This window comes from Myxine glutinosa (assembly GCF_964187855.1).
Source record: "Myxine glutinosa chromosome 12 unlocalized genomic scaffold, kmMyxGlut1.1 SUPER_12_unloc_1, whole genome shotgun sequence".
Classification (NCBI taxonomy): Eukaryota; Metazoa; Chordata; class Myxini; order Myxiniformes; family Myxinidae; genus Myxine; species Myxine glutinosa.
Window position 1 is genome coordinate 1,223,209 of NW_027616355.1, and position 17,233 is coordinate 1,240,441.

General features: G+C 44.1%; 1 protein-coding gene across 2 annotated transcripts in view; it reads left to right on the top strand.

Moving 5' to 3' along the window:
• EOGT (EGF domain specific O-linked N-acetylglucosamine transferase) overlaps nucleotides 1-17,233 on the top strand; it is a 129,725-nt gene that overhangs the window by 94,282 nt on the left and 18,210 nt on the right. For both annotated transcript variants that reach the window (XM_078768606.1, XM_078768607.1), the window contains 3 exons: nucleotides 2,005-2,091; nucleotides 6,727-6,795; nucleotides 16,947-17,008. In XM_078768606.1, the coding sequence (XP_078624732.1) occupies nucleotides 2,005-2,091; nucleotides 6,727-6,795; nucleotides 16,947-17,008 (218 nt within the window). The remainder of the gene's footprint in view (nucleotides 1-2,004; nucleotides 2,092-6,726; nucleotides 6,796-16,946; nucleotides 17,009-17,233) is intronic.

A 17,233-nucleotide genomic window follows, 5' to 3' on the forward strand; every position in this document is an offset into this window, starting at 1 on the left:
AGGTGTGTTTAGGGTCATTATCTTGCTGTAGGATGAACCCCTGACCAACTAGGCGTATACCAAAGGGTATTGCATGGCGCTGCAAAATGCTGTGGTAGCCCTTAGGCGGGAGGAGGGGGGAGGGGGGAAATGGCCGTGCTGACGTTGGCCCAACGTTAATCCAACGGCGGTGTGTTAGCAGCGTTGCATTATGTTCAGCGAAGTTTTTTCACATTATCTTGAAGGATAATTAGAAACCAATGTGTAAAGTTTGCTCATTACTTGTCAGTTTAGAAACTACCATCTGCTGAATAATGTTGAGTACAGAAAGGTTGGTATGTACGTACTTGGTACTCCTGCTGAATTTCTTGGACTCAGCCCTAAAAACGTTTGCGCGTACTTTTCAGCCCTGTCCTTTGAATGCATTTTGCAGTTGAAGGTTTGGGGACATACAATAATAATGCATTGGACGGGGTGAAACTATCATTGTGGTGCAACTCATAGGCACAGTTTATATTAGAAAGCACCGCGGAGCGAAAGGGGGACTATGGTTTTCCCCTCCGTCCGTGTGTCCGTCCGTGCCGGCGTGCGTGGGGGCGGGCGTGCGTGCGTGCGTGCATGCGTAAGCCAAGGACCGAATTCTAATTTGGTGTGTGGGTGCAACCCACGTCAAAATCCAAGATGGCCGCCGCCATGTATGTCTGACGCCATGTATGTCTGAACCTTGTGAGCGGAATGAATATCTTGAAAATAAGCGAAGTACCAACTTCTAATCTGGTGTGTGGGTGTATCTAGGCATAAGGAAGAATGCTATTGAAAATTGGGCCGCCAGGTCAAAATCCAAGATGGCCACCACCATATATATGTCTGAACCTTGTGAGCGAAATATCTTGAAAAATAAAGGAACTACTAACTTCTAATCTGGTGTGTGGGTGTATCTACGCATAAGGAAGAACGCTATTGAAAATTGGACCGCCACGTCAAAATCCAAGATGGCCGCCGCCATGTATGTCTGAACCTTGTGAGCGAAATATCTTGAAAAATAAAGGAACTACTAACTTCTAATCTGGTGTGTGGGTGTATCTACGCATAAGGGAGAACGCTATTGAAAATTGGGTCGCCAAGTCAAAATCCAAGATGGCCGCCTTGCGTCTTCCACTTTGTCGACTCACATCACTTCACCTACGGGGGATCTAGGCGTAACGCTTGTCACTACTACTTCTCTACCAGACCCAATTAATGTTACCTTCCTGTGCGGTCAGCAGGGGAAGAACTTTGACCCAAGTTTTTTTTGTTTTTTTTTACAACGACTGGCTGGTCAGACCTGACGCTCAACTGGAGGCGGCACAGAATTGGAATTTGTTCCATGGTCTCGACGCTAACTTCGAGCTGATCTTTACAAGACTTTACTTTCTACCAACAAATGCTGGTAGAAGGGACGCCCAGCTTTAAGCGTATTCGAGGGAAAGCACACTTTGTGATGCGATGCAATGCTGTGCTCTGAGTTTTTAGTTGGGTAGGCCGTCAAAGCCATAACAGACAGCTTTATAATAAGTGCACCATCCCATGAACCCCACAATCTTGGAAGCATAGTATCCGTTTGATATTTAACACGTTTGAGAACAAAATATATTGGTTTGCTTTAAAGAATATAATTTTTGTGGTCATTTTTGCTACTGCTTCCATTGGTTCTCATGTGCACGAAAACGTCTTGTGCCTCTCAGATGTTTTTAGAAGCTAATCATCAGCTTTAAGATATTTCGAATTGCGAACAGCAAATCAGGCTAGGCCAGGCACAACACTCAAAAGGGGTCTGGTTAATTGTTTGTACAATTATCATACCAAGTTACTGCTTTTTTTATCGAAGGAAATTACTCAATACTCACACTCAAACCTATCAGTTTACACAATGGAATGTGTTATTGGTGACGAGCATTTGGTGCAGGGAAAAGTTGTGTAGCTTTTGATCCATTTCACTCATCACGTGCTTATGTCTAATAATATGGTTTGTTTATTCTCGTGCAGATTTCAAACTGTCACAGCACAGCCCTCTTTAGAGCGTTTTCTCAACACCTCATATATCGGCTCAACATCACACAGCACGAAAACAAGGTACAGTACTGCTGTTCGGTTTCAGCAAAACGTGCTGTAAATGGACAATATATGTATATATTATATAAATGGAGGATATATATAATATATACATTATATTAGAAGGCCAGACAGAAGCCAAACAGTTCAATCTTGGTTTCGTCAGACCACAGAATCTTGTTTCTCACAGTCTGAGAGTCCTTTAGGTGCTTTTTTGCAAACACCAAGCGGGCTTTCATGTGTCTTTCACTGAGGAGAGGCTTCCGTCTGGCCACTCTGCCATAAAGCCCAGATCGGTGGAGTGTTGCAGTAATGGTTGTCCTTCTGGAAGTTTCTTCCATCTCCACACTGGATCTCTGGAGCTCAGCCAGAGTGACCATCGGGTTCTTGGTCACCTCTCTTACCAAGGCCCTCTCCCCCGATTGCTCAGTTTGGCCGGGCGGCCAGCTCCAGGAAGAGTCCTGGTTGTTCCAAACTTCTTCCATTTAAGAATTATGGAGGCCACTGTGCTCTTGGGAACCTTCAATGCAGCAGAATTTTTTTGTCAGCTTCCCCAGATCTGTGCCTCGACACAATCCTGTCTCTGAGCTCTGCAGGCAGTTCCTTCGACCTCATGGCTTGGTTTTTGCTCTGATATGCATTGTCAGCTGTGAGACCTTATATAGACAGGTGTGTGCCTTTCCAAATCATGTCCAATCAATTGAATTTACCACAGGTGGACTCCAATCAAGGTGTAGAAACATCTCAAAGATGATCAAGAGAAATAGGAGGCACCTGAGCTAAATTTTAAGTGTCATAGCAAAGGGTCTGAATACTTATGTAAATGTGATATTTCAGTTTTTTCTTTTTAATAAATTTGCAAAACTTTCTAAAATCATGTTTTCTCCTTGTCATTATGGGGTATTGAGGGTACATTTATGAGGGAAAAAATGAATTTAAACGATTTCAGCATAAGGCTGCAACATAACAAAATGTGAAAAAAGTGAAGGGGTCTGAATACTTTCTGAATGCACTGTGTATGTATATGTGTGTGTATATATATATATATATATATATATATATATATATATATATATATATATATATATATATACAGACTTGGCATTTAATATGGAATATTTTTTTTGTGGGGGTGAACTTACTTTTCAAGATGACTTAGAACCAAAAGTTCATTTGAATTATGTTGAAATTATTCTAGATTTTGTTAATGTGACCTTTAAAAGAAACAAAAACCACATTTGACATTTCGAAGCAAATAAATTGATCCCTGAAAGTGATGTAAACTGATACCGAACTCAATTCACGGACAGTACTGTGTTAAACTTCTGTGCGTTTTCCAGAAGTATCTCTTTATTTTGCACATTAGCCAAATTTTTTTTTAACAAAAACAAAAGTTAAATTACGACTGGGAATACGGACAGTAAAATTACAGTTCAGTACTTCGCGTAACCCCCACGAGCATTCAGGAGAGCACGTACACGTTGAGGCATGCTGTTCACGAGATTTGCCAAGGTTTGGACAGGAATCGCTTGCCATGCAGTTACAATAGCCTGCTGCCATTCATGCACAGAGGTATGCTGCTGGTCCAAGTTGTCGATTTGACGCGTTAATTCTGCCCACAGGTTCTCTATCGGATTCATATCCGGGGACATGGCAGGCCACTCCATATGCTCTACACCACGGTCAGCAAGAAAGTGTTGGATCATGCGAGCACGATGAGGCTGTGCATTGTCATCTTGGAAGACAAAGTTTCCTCGAAAGGCTGCACGAACAAATGGAAGCAATATTTCTTCCAGAATGGTCCTGTGCTTGAAATGGTTCAGGTTTCCATTCAGAACAACCAGGTCAGTTTTGCCCCCTGCATGAAAAGCAGCCCAAACGGTCATCCCACCACCTCCAGCTTGGACTCTTGGCACTATACAATCTTCGTTGTAGGCTTCATGCACTTGTCTGCGCACTCGGACGTGGCCATCTTGACGATAGACCAGAAATCTAGACTCGTCACTGAAGATCACGTGATTCCAGTGTCCTGGCTGCCATTGACGGTGCTCTCTGGCCCACTGCAATCGGCGCTGGCGGTGTTGTCTGGTCAGACGTGACTTTCTCAGGGGACGCCTGGCACGATAGCCTGCTCGAACCAGTCGTTGGTTGACTAGCCTTCTGGATACAGGCACATTTGTCAGTTGCTGCCACTCAGCCCTAAGCTGATTAGCTGACTTGGTACGGCCATTGCGGACTAACCGGTTCAGCTGTCGATGTCGAGTATATACAGACTTGGCATTTAATATGGAATTTTTTTTTTCCTTGACTTGGGTTTACTTTCTGAACTCGGTATATCAATCTGGTGAGTTTATTTTACGCTTCGGTGATTTCTTTGTTAAAAGAACCATGTCACTGATTGTCTGTCGCAGCAAGAAGTCAATAACAGGATTATATCACAGGTGGCGTGACAAAATGTAAGGACAGGTACATTTGACGATTGGCTTCACAATCGGGTATATAAGGGTTGTTGCGTTCTGTATTAGTGGAAAACAACTGCTGCACGTCTACAAAAGTTATTGCCGCTTCCTCTGGAGATGGTCCGTCAACTTGACAATGCTGTTTGTCATGGAGTGGTGGCTTCACGAAATTCTGGCATGAAACAGCGTGCTATTGCTCGGCAGTATGGCATCACTCAAGGTCAGGTGTCAAAGATCCTGAAACGAAATGCTCAGAGGGGTGTCCCTACTCCAATACCGAGGCCAGGACGTCCACGCAGAACCACAAGGAGAGATGATCGCCAGCTGCACTGGTTAGTCTGCAATGGCCGTACCAAGTCAGCTAATCGGCTTAGGGCTGAGTGGCAGCAACTGACAAATGTGCCTGTATCCAGAAGGCTAGTCAACCAACGACTGGTTCAAGCAGGCTATCGTGCCAGGCGTCCTCTGAGAAAGCCACGCCTGACCAGACAACACAGCCAGCGCCGATTGCAGTGGGCTAGAGAGCACCATCAATGGCAGCCAGGACACTGGAATCACGTGACCTTCAGTGACGAGTCTAGATTTCTGGTCTATCGTCAAGATGGCCACGTCCGAGTGCGCAGACAAGTGCATGAAGCCCACAACGAAGATTGTATAGTGCCAAGAGTCCACACTGGAGGTGGCGGGCTGACCGTTTGGGCTGCTTTTCATGCAGGGGGTAAAACTGACCTGGTTGTTCTGAATGGAAACCTGAACCAGTTCAAGTACAGGGTCATTCTGGAAGAAACATTGCTTCCATTTGCTCGTGCAGCCTTTCGTGGAAACTTTGTCTTCCAAGATGACAATGCACGGCCTCATCGTGCTCGCATGATCCAACACTTTCTTGCTGACCGTGGTGTAGAGCATATGGAGTGGCCTGCCATGTCCCCTGATATGAATCCGATAGAGAACTTGTGGGGCAGAATTAACGCGTCAAATCGACAACTTCGACCAGCAGCCTACCTCTGTGCGTGAATTGCAGCAGGCTATTGTCACTGCATGGCGAGCGATTCCTGTCCAAACCTTGGCAAATCTCGTGAACAGCATGCCTCGACGTGTATGTGCTCTCCTGAATGCTCGTGGGGGTTACACGAAGTACTGAACTGTAATTTTACTGTCCGTAATCCCAGTCATCATTTAGCTTTTGTTTTTGTTGAAAAACAATTTGGCTAATGTACAAAATAAAAACATACTTCTGGAAAACGTACAGAAGTTTAACACAGTACTGTCCGTGAATCGAGTTCGATATCAGTTTACATCACTTTCAAGGATCAATTTATTTGCTTCGAAATGTCAAATGTGGTTTTTATTTCTTTTAAAGGTCACATTAACAAAATCTAGAATAATTTCAACATAATTCCAATGAACTTTTGGTTCTAAGTCATCTTGAAAAGTAAGTTCACCCCCGCAAAAATAAAATTCCATATTAAATGCCAAGTCTATATATATATATATATATATATATATATATATATATATATATATATATATATGTGTGTGTATCTGTGACGAGCACGGGTGAAGTTGGTCTATGTGCAAGCAAAGTCAGCTGTTTGACCTCAGGTTATCCATTAGATTCTCAGCTGCCCTCAACCTGCAGAGCATAATATGCATGTAGTCATTCCATTTTACAGTGAAATTCTTGCTCCAGTGTATAGGAGATGAACATGGTGATTAATATATTGTACACGGTGATTGAAATTGATGAAACTAGAATTATAAATGGATAAAAATTATGAATTATTTATGAATGAAAGCTGGCCATCTGCATGTATTATAAACATTATAATTGTGGAGTTATTTTGAACTTCTCCCCAAACCACCTTCTTCTTCTTTATTTACCCCTACTCCCCCTACCACTAGGCAGAATAGCCGAGAGGTACACGCACTCGCCTCTCGTCTGTCTAGCCTGGGTTAGAATCTTGGTCATCCTTCTGTCTCACAGACAGGGAATATATTGACCTTGAGTGAAAGTTAGGACATTAACTGCATTTGGACAAACTATTTATGAGACATCAACACTAAATGTAAGGGAGAATTGTTCTCATGCAGTTGTTGTTGTTGTTGTTGTCCTCCATGTTTTTTCGAGTTACTGAATTTGTTGTACAATAAGGCCTAATGCTCACACACTATTTCTTAATGAATTATTTTGTTCCAGGAAAGAAAGGTGCGAGTGACTTTGCTGACGCGAAGTACACAGTACCGGCGCATCACAAATCAAAAGCAGGCAAGGAAGCTCAATATTAGTTTCACTTTTGGAACAAATATACCTTGTGAGGTTTGCATTTTCTTTCAAGCACATTAACCAAATCAATTTAACAAACAACAATCACCTCAATTGACGACAAATGAAAATACAGTGCATGGGTCTCCATAAGTGATGGATTCTATCAAAGGTGTGGTTAAGATCTAATTATGGGTGAACCGTCCTGGGAAACAGGGTGTGGCTGACGTTTCAAGGGTTAGCCCTTCATCATGATAGCAAAAGATCCTGCCTTTATTTTTTTGTGTTGAGCGAGTGTAAAATGACAATGAGGAAGTGAAGTCCTCATTCATCGCAGAAGTCCCTCTTGCAGGAGGTAGCAGTGGGACAAAGCTGAAGAGCTAAATGCTAATATCTTCTCCCAGAGTTGTTTACTCAAGTGACTTTTTTAAAAATTCAGACAGAAAAATAGTGTGAAACCTGACTTGCAAAAGAATGACTTGGGACTTGACTTGCAGAAGAATGACTTGAGACTTCACTTGCAGAAGAATGACTTGGGACTTGACTTGCAGAAGAATGACTTGGGACTTGACTTGACTTGCAGAAGAATGACTTGGGACTTGACTTAACTTGCAGAAGAATGACTTGGGACTTGACTTCTGGAAGAATGACTTGACTTGATGTGACTTCCAGAAGAATGACTTGGGACCTGACTTGCAGAAGATTGACTTGGGACTTGACTTGCAGAAGAATGACTTGGGACTTGACTTGCAGGAGAATGAGTTGGGATGTGACTTGACTTGCAGGAGAATGAGTTAGGATGTGACTTGACTTGCAGGAGAATGAGTTGGGATGTGACTTGACTTGCGGAAGAATGACTTGGGACTTGACTTGCAGGAGAATGAGTTGGGACATGACTTGACTTGCAGAAGAATGAGTTGGGATGTGACTTGACTTGCAGGAGAATGAGTTGGGACTTGACTTGCAGAAGAATGACTTGGGACTTGACTTGCAGAAGAATGACTTGGGACTTGACTTGCAGGACAATGAGTTGGGACATGACTTGACTTGCGGAAGAATGACCTTACTTGATGCAACTTCCAGAAGAATGACCTGACTTGATGTGACTTCCAGAAGAATGACTTGGGACTTGACTTGCAGGAGAATGAGTTGGGACTTGACTTGCAGAAGAATGACTTGGGACTTGACTTGCAGAAATTTGACTTACTGACATTAAATAGTCATTGAGGTTTGAACACTGTACCTGTAGTGACTGACATGGGCAAATCTTTTCCAGTCCGTACATCACGTGACAGTCTCGCATTCAGTTCTTATTGGTTCCGTGTAATGACCAATCTAGTTATCCAGTTGCTTCTTGGGTGCTCGAACCCAGCGGAGTGACGCTTCTTGAGTTCGGCAGCATGTTGTGAAAGACTCAACAGGTTTTCTTCAGAATTCCACGTATTGTTGACTTTTTCTCATGCATCGAACAGTGCGGGGGGGGCTTCACGTGCTTAACTTCATTCTGTTTATCACCAAACTCACCTTTTGCTGCATCCGTGCATCGTCGAACACTCGATCGTCCTGGGTTGATTTTTCCTCCTTTTTGGTATCGAGGAACTCAGAAGTTGATTTAAAATATATCTGGTATGAACCCTCCCTTAACCCATCAGTGACCAAGCCATTTTTAGGGGTGATTCATCACTATTTCACACTTTAAAAATTGGCAACACAAGACCGATTTACTATTTTTGCAGGGGTGCAACTTCAAGGTGAATTTTGTTGCGGATGGACATGTATTGACTCATTTTCAATGATATAAAATGATGAAATCCCATAAAAATTTATGGCGTTCAGTTCGAAAATATTAATTGTGACCACTCGAGTTGAAGGAAAATGACTTGTGACCTGACTTGACAGCAAATGACTTGTGACCTGACTTGACTTGAGAAAAAAATTCCTTGCTGACAACTCTGACTTTTTCTCGGCACCCAATCAGAAGCTCCCAGCTGCTTATTGGTGTCATGGGTGCAAACGACAGTGAAGGAGTGCTTAGTAGATTAAAACCTCAAATGGAATGTGTCAGGTCACTGAATTGTGAGTGGTGACATCGTGAGTGAATCTGCTTTGTGCCAATATTATAAATGTGTGTAGGAATGATGTCTCCTTTGGTTAGGTGTGGCGTGTATGTACAACTATAGATGGCGATATGTATCTATTTCTCCAGCTGTCAGTACAGATCAATGCACATTCATCTCTGCAAACTACTGTGCATGTGGCAATGCAGTGCAAGTACATGTGGGCCATATGGTCTTTTCATATACTAGGGCATGCCCGTACTATATATATATCTAAAAATTATATCCCCCCCCCTCTATTTACATGAAATGGTTTGGTCCAAAGCGAACGGCTTGCGAGTACGGTGACAATCCCCCCCCCCTCTATTTACATGAAATGGTTTGGTCCAAAGCGAACGGCTTGCGGAGTTTGGTAAAGAAATCGCCATAGCGTGCACAAACGCGCAGGAAAGCGAAAGAATCGCAAATTAGTTTTAATTAGTTTTAAAACATAGTTTAACGCCAACATAGTTTGCCAACGTGAAATAAATGAATACGCTCTCAAATGTGCCGTCCGAGGCAGAGTCTGTTCGGCACGTTCGGCACACGTGATAGCTCGCTGCTCTCTGATTGGTTGAATCGTTTTTTGGACATAGCTCGGTAACTACTTGTCCGATTAATATGAAACCTTGAAAAGGCACATCCTCGGGTCCCCAGCAATATACCTGGCAAGTTTAAAGTATATCGGACCCGTGGTTGTCGAGAAACAGCGGTCACAGACATACAGACATACATACATACATACACACAGAGATTACTGGAATTATAGATAGATATGTATATATATATATATATATATACAGACTTGGCATTTAATATGGAATATTTTTTTTTTCTTGACTTGGGTTTACTTTCTTAACTCAGTGTATCAATCTGGTGAGTTTCTTTTACACTTTGGTGATTTATTTGTTAAAATAACCATGTCACTGATTGTCTGTCGCAGCAAGAAGTCAACAACAGGATTATATCACAGGTGGCGTGGCAAAATGTACGGACAGATGCATTCGATGATTGGCTTCACAGTCGGGTATACAAGGGTTGTTGCGTTCTGTATTAGTGGAAAACAACTGCTGCACGTCTCCAAAAGTTATTACCGCTTCCTCTGGAGATGGTCCGTCAACTCGACAATGCTGTTTGTCATGGAGTGGTGGCTTTACGAAATTACGGCATGAAACGGCGTGCTATTGCTCGGCAGTATGGCATCACTCAAGGTCAGGTGTCAAAGATCCTGAAACGAAATGTTCAGAGGGGTGTCCCTACTCCAATACCGAGGCCAGGACGTCCCCGCAGAACCACAAGGAGGGATGATCGCCAGCTGCACCGGTTAGTCCACAATGGCGGAACCAAGTCAGCTATTCGGCTTAGGGCTGAGTGGCAGCAACTGACAAAGTGCCTGTATCCAGAAGGCTAGTCAACCAACGACTGGTTCAAGCAGGCTATCCTGCCAGGCATCCCCTGAGAAAGCCACGCCTGACCAGACAACACCGCCAACGCCGATTGCAGTGGGCCAGAGAGCACCGTCAATGGCAGCCAGGACACTGGAATCACGTGATCTTCAGTGACGAGTCTAGATTTATGGTCTATCGTCAAGATGGCCGCGTCCGAGTGCGCAGACAAGTGCATGAAGCCTACAACAAAGATTGTATAGTGCCAAGAGTCCAAGCTGGAGGTGTTGGGGTGACCGTTTGGGCTGCTTTTCATGCAGGAGGCAAAACTGACCTGGTTGTTCTGAATGGAAACCTGAACCAGTTCAAGTACAGGGCCATTCTGGAAGAAACATTGCTTCCATTTGCTCATGCAGCCTTTCGAGGAAACTTTGACTTCCAAGATGATAATGCACGGCCTCATCGTGCTCGCATGATCCAACACTTTCTTGCTGACCGTGGTGTAGAGCATATGGAGTGGCCTGCCATGTCCCCGGATATGAATCCGATAGAGAACTTGTGGGCAGAATTAACGCGTCAAATCGACCACTTGGACCAGCAGCCGACCTCTGTGCATTAATTGCAGCAGACTATTGTCACTGCATGGCAAGCGATTCCTGTCCAAACCTTGGCAAATCTCGTGAACAGCATGCCTCGACGTGTACGTGCTCTCCTGAATGCTCGTGGGGGTTACACGAAGTACTGAAATGTAATTTTATTGTCCGTAATCCCAGTTGTAATTTAACTTTTGTTTTTGTTAAAAAAAATTTTGGCTAATGTGCAAAATAAAGAGATACTTCTGGAAAACGTACAGAAGTTTAACACAGTACTGTCCATGAATTGAGTTCGATATCAGTTTACATCACTTTCAAGGATCAATTTATTTGCTTCGAAATGTCAAATGTGGTTTTTGTTTCTTTTAAAGGTCACATTAACAAAATCTAGAATAATTTCAATATAATTCCAATGAACTTTTGGTTCTAAGACATCTTGAAAAGTAAGTTCACCCCCACAAAAAAAATATTCCATATTAAATGCCAAGTCTGTATATATTGTTACGGTACGCGGTTATGGATGTTGTTTGCCGAGCGGAGGCTCCGCGACCGAACGGTTGTTCCCCGACTAAACCCGATTCACCCAAACGTTGGCCGTATCGCGCCACAGATATTCAATGGGGAAAAGACTAAGACGACGAATGCAAAGAGGAAGGAGAAGAAGACGTACAGAAGAGTAACGGGGTTTATTATTTACACACACACAAGCAAAAAGAGCAGTCACGATTATTTACAGGTGACATGAAAACGCATGTGACACAGTGAAAATTACTAGCTTATACAGACTTAGTTTACTACCCAGGACAGCACGAACAAAACAAACTCACGTACGCAAATGGCTGGAAGGGTAGGAATCGTTTGGAGGGATGAGCAGGTGGGATCACAGGGCACAGCGAGCAGGTCCACTCCGGGCGGGAAGCGAGGAGCCGGCAGCTCCTTGTATTTGGCTTTACAGCGCACGCCGGCAGGGTCACTCGGCTGGTTGAAACGGGGCTGGTTGAAGCGGCTCTTTGTCAAAGGCTTTTCGTATCTCTCACACAACTCCGGTACAACTCTGAACTCTCTCCCGGTGGACTGCCAACCCTCCTACGCACTTGGACTCATCTGCCGTATCTCTGGTGTGTCTTGTCCCAGCGATCGTCGCACCCTTCTCTCCAAACCTTCAGCGCGGTCTGACACGCCCTCTTCGGTTTCGGTACCGCCCTCTCCCCCGTGCTCTGTTTCGTGACCTTGTATCGTAATCCCACGGGCTTGTCTCCTTATTTGGGCATGGCGCCGACGGCACGCCCCTCGTGGCGAGCCACGGGCTTGTTTCCTTATTTGGGCATGGGGCTGAACAGCCCCGCCCTTCGTGGCGCGCCCTGGGCTTGCCTCTCCCGGGTGACCCCGCCCCTCCTGTTCAAACAGAGCACGGAGCACATATTCACTATAGCAGCGAAATGAGAGGGCGTGCACCCCACGCTTGTGAACTGCTTTACCCGCAGATGGAGAGTTTGGCTGGGAAATGGAAGTATTGAAGGGGAGTTATTCTTAATTGATTCGGTGCAATGGAGTATTATTCTAATGGAAGACAAGGCCTTACTCTAAAACACATAATAAGATATAAGCTACTAAACAAGGGTTTTATCGTGTCCTTCAATGTGGTGTTTCATGGAATAACTACCGGGACGCCCTTTTTACCTTTACACAACTCTGGAGGCAGGAGGAGCCATATCCAACCAATGTTACACAACAATTTACCACTACAATACACACAATCAAAAAAATACAATCCTCATATCCGCAACAATATGTTATATGCTCAATGACGCACCCCGGTGATGGTTGAGGACATCTTCTCAATTGATTAAAAAATTAGGTATATATACAGACTTGGCATTTAATATGGAATATTTTTTTTGTGGGGGTGAACTTCCTTTTCAAGATGTCTTACAACCAAAAGTTCATTGGAATTATGTTGAAATTATTCTAGATTTTGTTAATGTGACCTTTAAAAGAAACAAAAACCACATTTGACATTTCGAAACAAATAAATTGATCCTTGAAAGTGATGTAAACTGATATCGAACTCAATTCATGGACAGTACTGTGTTAAACCTCTGTACGTTTTCCAGAAGTATCTCTTTATTTTGCACATTAGCCAAAATTTTTTTTAACAAAAACAAAAGTTAAATTACGATTGGGATTACGGACAGTAAAATTACAGTTCAGTACTTCGTGTAACCCCCACGAGCATTCAGGAGAGCACGTACACGTTGAGGCATGCTGTTCACGAGATTTGCCAAGGTTTGGACAGGAATCGCTTGCCATGCAGTGCCTGCTGCAATTCACGCACAGAGGTCGGCTGCTGGTCCAAGTGGTCGATTTGATGCGTTAATTCTGCCCACAAGTTCTCTATCGGATTCATATCCGGGGACATGGCAGGCCACTCCATATGCTCTACACCACAGTCAGCAAGAAAGTGTTGGATCATGCGAGCACGATGAGGCCGTGCATTGTCATCTTGGAAGACAAAGTTTCCTCGAAAGGCTGCACGAGCAAATGGAAGCAATGTTTCTTCCAGAATGGCCCTGTACTTGAACTGGTTCAGGTTTCCATTCAGAACAACCAGGTCAGTTTTGCCCCCTGCATGAAAAGCAGCCCAAACGGTCACCCCACCACCTCCAGCTTGGCCTCTTGGCACTATACAATCTTTGTTGTAGGCTTCATGCACTTGTCTGCGCACTCGGACGCGGCCATCTTGACGATAGACCAGAAATCTAGACTCGTCACTGAAGATCACGTGATTCCAGTGTCCTGGCTGCCATTGACGGTGCTCTCTGGCCCACTGAAATCGGCGCTGGCGGTGTTGTCTGGTCAGGCGTGGCTTTCTCAGGGGACGCCTGGCACGATAGCCTGCTTGAACCAGTCGTTGGTTGACTAGCCTTCTGGATACAGGCACATTTGTCAGTTGCTGCCACTCAGACCTAAGCCGATCAGCTGCCTTGGTATAGCCATTGCGGTCTAACCGGTGCAGCTGGCGATCATCCCTCCTTGTGGTTCTGCGGGGACGTCCTGGCCTCGGTATTGGAGTAGGGACACCCCTCTGAGCATTTCGTTTCAGGATCTTTGACACCTGACCTTGAGTGATGCCATACTGCCGAGCAATAGCACGCTGTTTCATGCCGTAATTTCGTAAAGCCACCACTCCATGACAAACAGCATTGTCGAGTTGTTGGACCATCTCCAGAGGAAGCGGCAATAACTTTTGGAGACATGCAGCAGTTGTTTTCCACTAATACAGAACGCAACAACCCTTGTATACCCGACTGTGAAGCCAATCATCAAATGCAGCTGTCCGTACATTTTGCCACGCCACCTGTGATATAATCCTGTTGTTGACTTCTTGCTGTGACAGACAATCAGTGACATGGTTCTTTTAACAAATAAATCACCAAAGTGTAAAAGAAACTCACCAGATTGATATACTGAGTTAAGAAAGTAAACCCAAGTCAAGAAAAAAAGAATATTCCATATTAAATGCCAAGTCTGTATATACATAGTCACGTGAAAAAGTAAGTACACCCCATGTAAAGTTTTGACTTTTTCAACATATTTCAACGTACAGCTATTTGATCTTCATTTCAACAATATTGATAGATAAAGGTGGTATAATATAACAAATATCATGAAACATTTCCATTTTGGAGTCCATTGTATAATTCAAATAAACATAAATGCAAATTTCGCATGTGGAAAAAGTAAGTACACCCCGACATTTATCACTCCTTCAAATACCTAAAATTAGAATCAGGTGAACCAGCTCAGGTGCAAATGATTAGAACATCGTCAGAGAGGATCTTGGAGGAACCTGTCTTATTTAAACCTCAGACATTTAGTTTGGTTTGCTCTTTGTTGTTGAAGTGTGCAGCGTCACCATGCCTAGATCAAAGGCGCTCTCTGAGGCCTTCAGAAAGAAGGTGATAGATGCCAACGAGTCTGGGAAGGAATTTAAAAAGATCTCCAAACAATTTGAAATCAATCATTCGACTGTCCGGAAGATCATCTACAAGTGGAGAAGATTCCAAACAACTGCCAACTTGTTCAGGCCAGGCCGCCCCAGCAAGTTCAGCCCGATAGCAGACCGCAAGATGCTGAAAGAAGTCTCGAAGAACACCAGAATGTCATCACGGGACCTACAGGTAGCTCTTGCCACTGTTGATGTCAAAGTGCACGAGTCTACCATTAGAAAGAGGCTGCACAAATTTGATCTACATGGGAGGTGTGCCAGGAGGAAACCTTTGCTGTCCAGAAAGAACATCAGGACAAGACTAAAGTTTGCCAATGAACACCAAGGCAAAGACCAGCACTTCTGGAACAATGTGCTCTGGACAGATCTTCTCAATTGATTAAAAAATTAGGTATATATATATACATAGTCACGTGAAAAAGTAAGTACACCCCATGTAAAGTTTTGACTTTTTCAACATATTTCAACGTACAGCTATTTGATCTTCATTTCAACAATATTGATAGATAAAGGTGGTATAATATAACAAATATCATGAAACATTTCCATTTTGGAGTCCATTGTATAATTCAAATAAACATAAATGCAAATTTCGCATGTGGAAAAAGTAAGTACACCCCGACATTTATCACAATCCCCTTGTCTTTTTATCTGGCCGACCCGAGTCCTGGAAGTTATACGCTCCTTCCGGTCGGTATTAGGTCGGGTTATTGGTCAATTTAGTCCGATTACCTGATTACTAACCCCGACCGTGAAGCAGGGAGATAACTCCCGCCCGAACCACGGCGTCAGTGGATACGCCGAGTGAAGCGAGCCGCGATTCGGGCCGTTAGCAAGGACTAAACCCAATTCTGAGCGGTTTCTAATCGTGCCACGTTTACCCAATGAGAGAAAAGACGGATGCGATCGGATAAAAGGAAACCAGGAAAGAACAAGGCAATTTATTACAAATGTACAGAAAGAAGAGGAAACGAAAGAAATGTACAGGATAGGAAGAGGAAGAAGAAGAACACAGGGCAGCCTTAAACAGTCTTATTCTTAATACCCAGGACAAACGTACACACTCACACGGGGATTGTAGATGGGTGATGGTCACCGGCTCGTCCAGGCTCCAGTCGGCTCCAATCCAGGCTCCGGTCCAGCGGGCGAAACCCGGCAGGCAGCTCCGCGTATAGTGGAACGCGACCGGACAATTTATATAACGGGGGGAAGCTGGTACACTGCGTACTTAATATGTGCACTATACAAAGGCGCCAAATGCCACCTCTCCAATGTACTCCTTTGATAAGGTCCTCCTTTCATCAGCGCCACTGCATCAATCTCTGGTAAGTTCTGTCACCATCAGTGCTCTCTCCCATCAGTCAGTTCTTTCAATGCAACCGCGTTCTCCCAGTAAGTAAGTGAAGGCGAGCTCTCTCACGCAGTAAGTGTTCTTGCAATCACGACAGTCCTACGCGCAGTCCTGTAAAAGGGCTTTGCGTTCACGCTTATGTAACTCACCAAGCGATCACTCCGCGAGCCCCAAAGCCACGCCTGTCGGCGATGTCACTTCAGCCCTGGTTGGCTGGTGAGGGCTTACCGGCTCCGCCTTTGACGGCTGGATGACATGGCCACACCTTCTTCCTGGTGTTCTGCCCCCTTTCTCAAGCCTCACCTCGTGGCTTATGGCGGCGTTGAGCGAGCGCTAAGGCAGCGAACGCTGCTAACAAAGGCGCGTAACAAATTGTGAGAGCCATAGGGCAGACTGGAGGGCGCATAATGGCGTCGCTTGGAGAGGGAGGCTTTGCAAAATGAACAGAATGGGCCTACTTCTTATTTGATTGACACAACGCAGATTCAACTATTGGAAACACGGCCTTATCTAAACACATACTAATGAAATAACTGAAGTCCTATGATGACCTACGTGTTGCTTGTGGCCTAACTATGGGGTGCAACCTTTAACCATTTAACAATGTCATATTTACACAAGTGTGGGTTCTAAAACCGCAACAATATATATATATGCATAATATAGCTTCTCTGTCTCCAGAGACACCTGCTCATACCTTTTTGTTGCTTTATCTTGCAGTTGGAGAGAGCCATGAAAACTGTGTCCTTATTGGATGTTAGGGTTGTTGATTACAAGTTCAAGTACGTGTTTATTGGCCCATATGTGGTTGTATTCTTCTCCCTTCCATGAGAGACATTCCTTATTTCACTATCATTTTAATCTGCTGCCCCATTGGCTCTTTGTGAATGATTATTGGGTTGTTCGTTTCATAGGTCTAGAGACAGACACAGACACAGACAAACACACACCGACACACACACACACACACACACACACACACACACACACACACACACACACACACA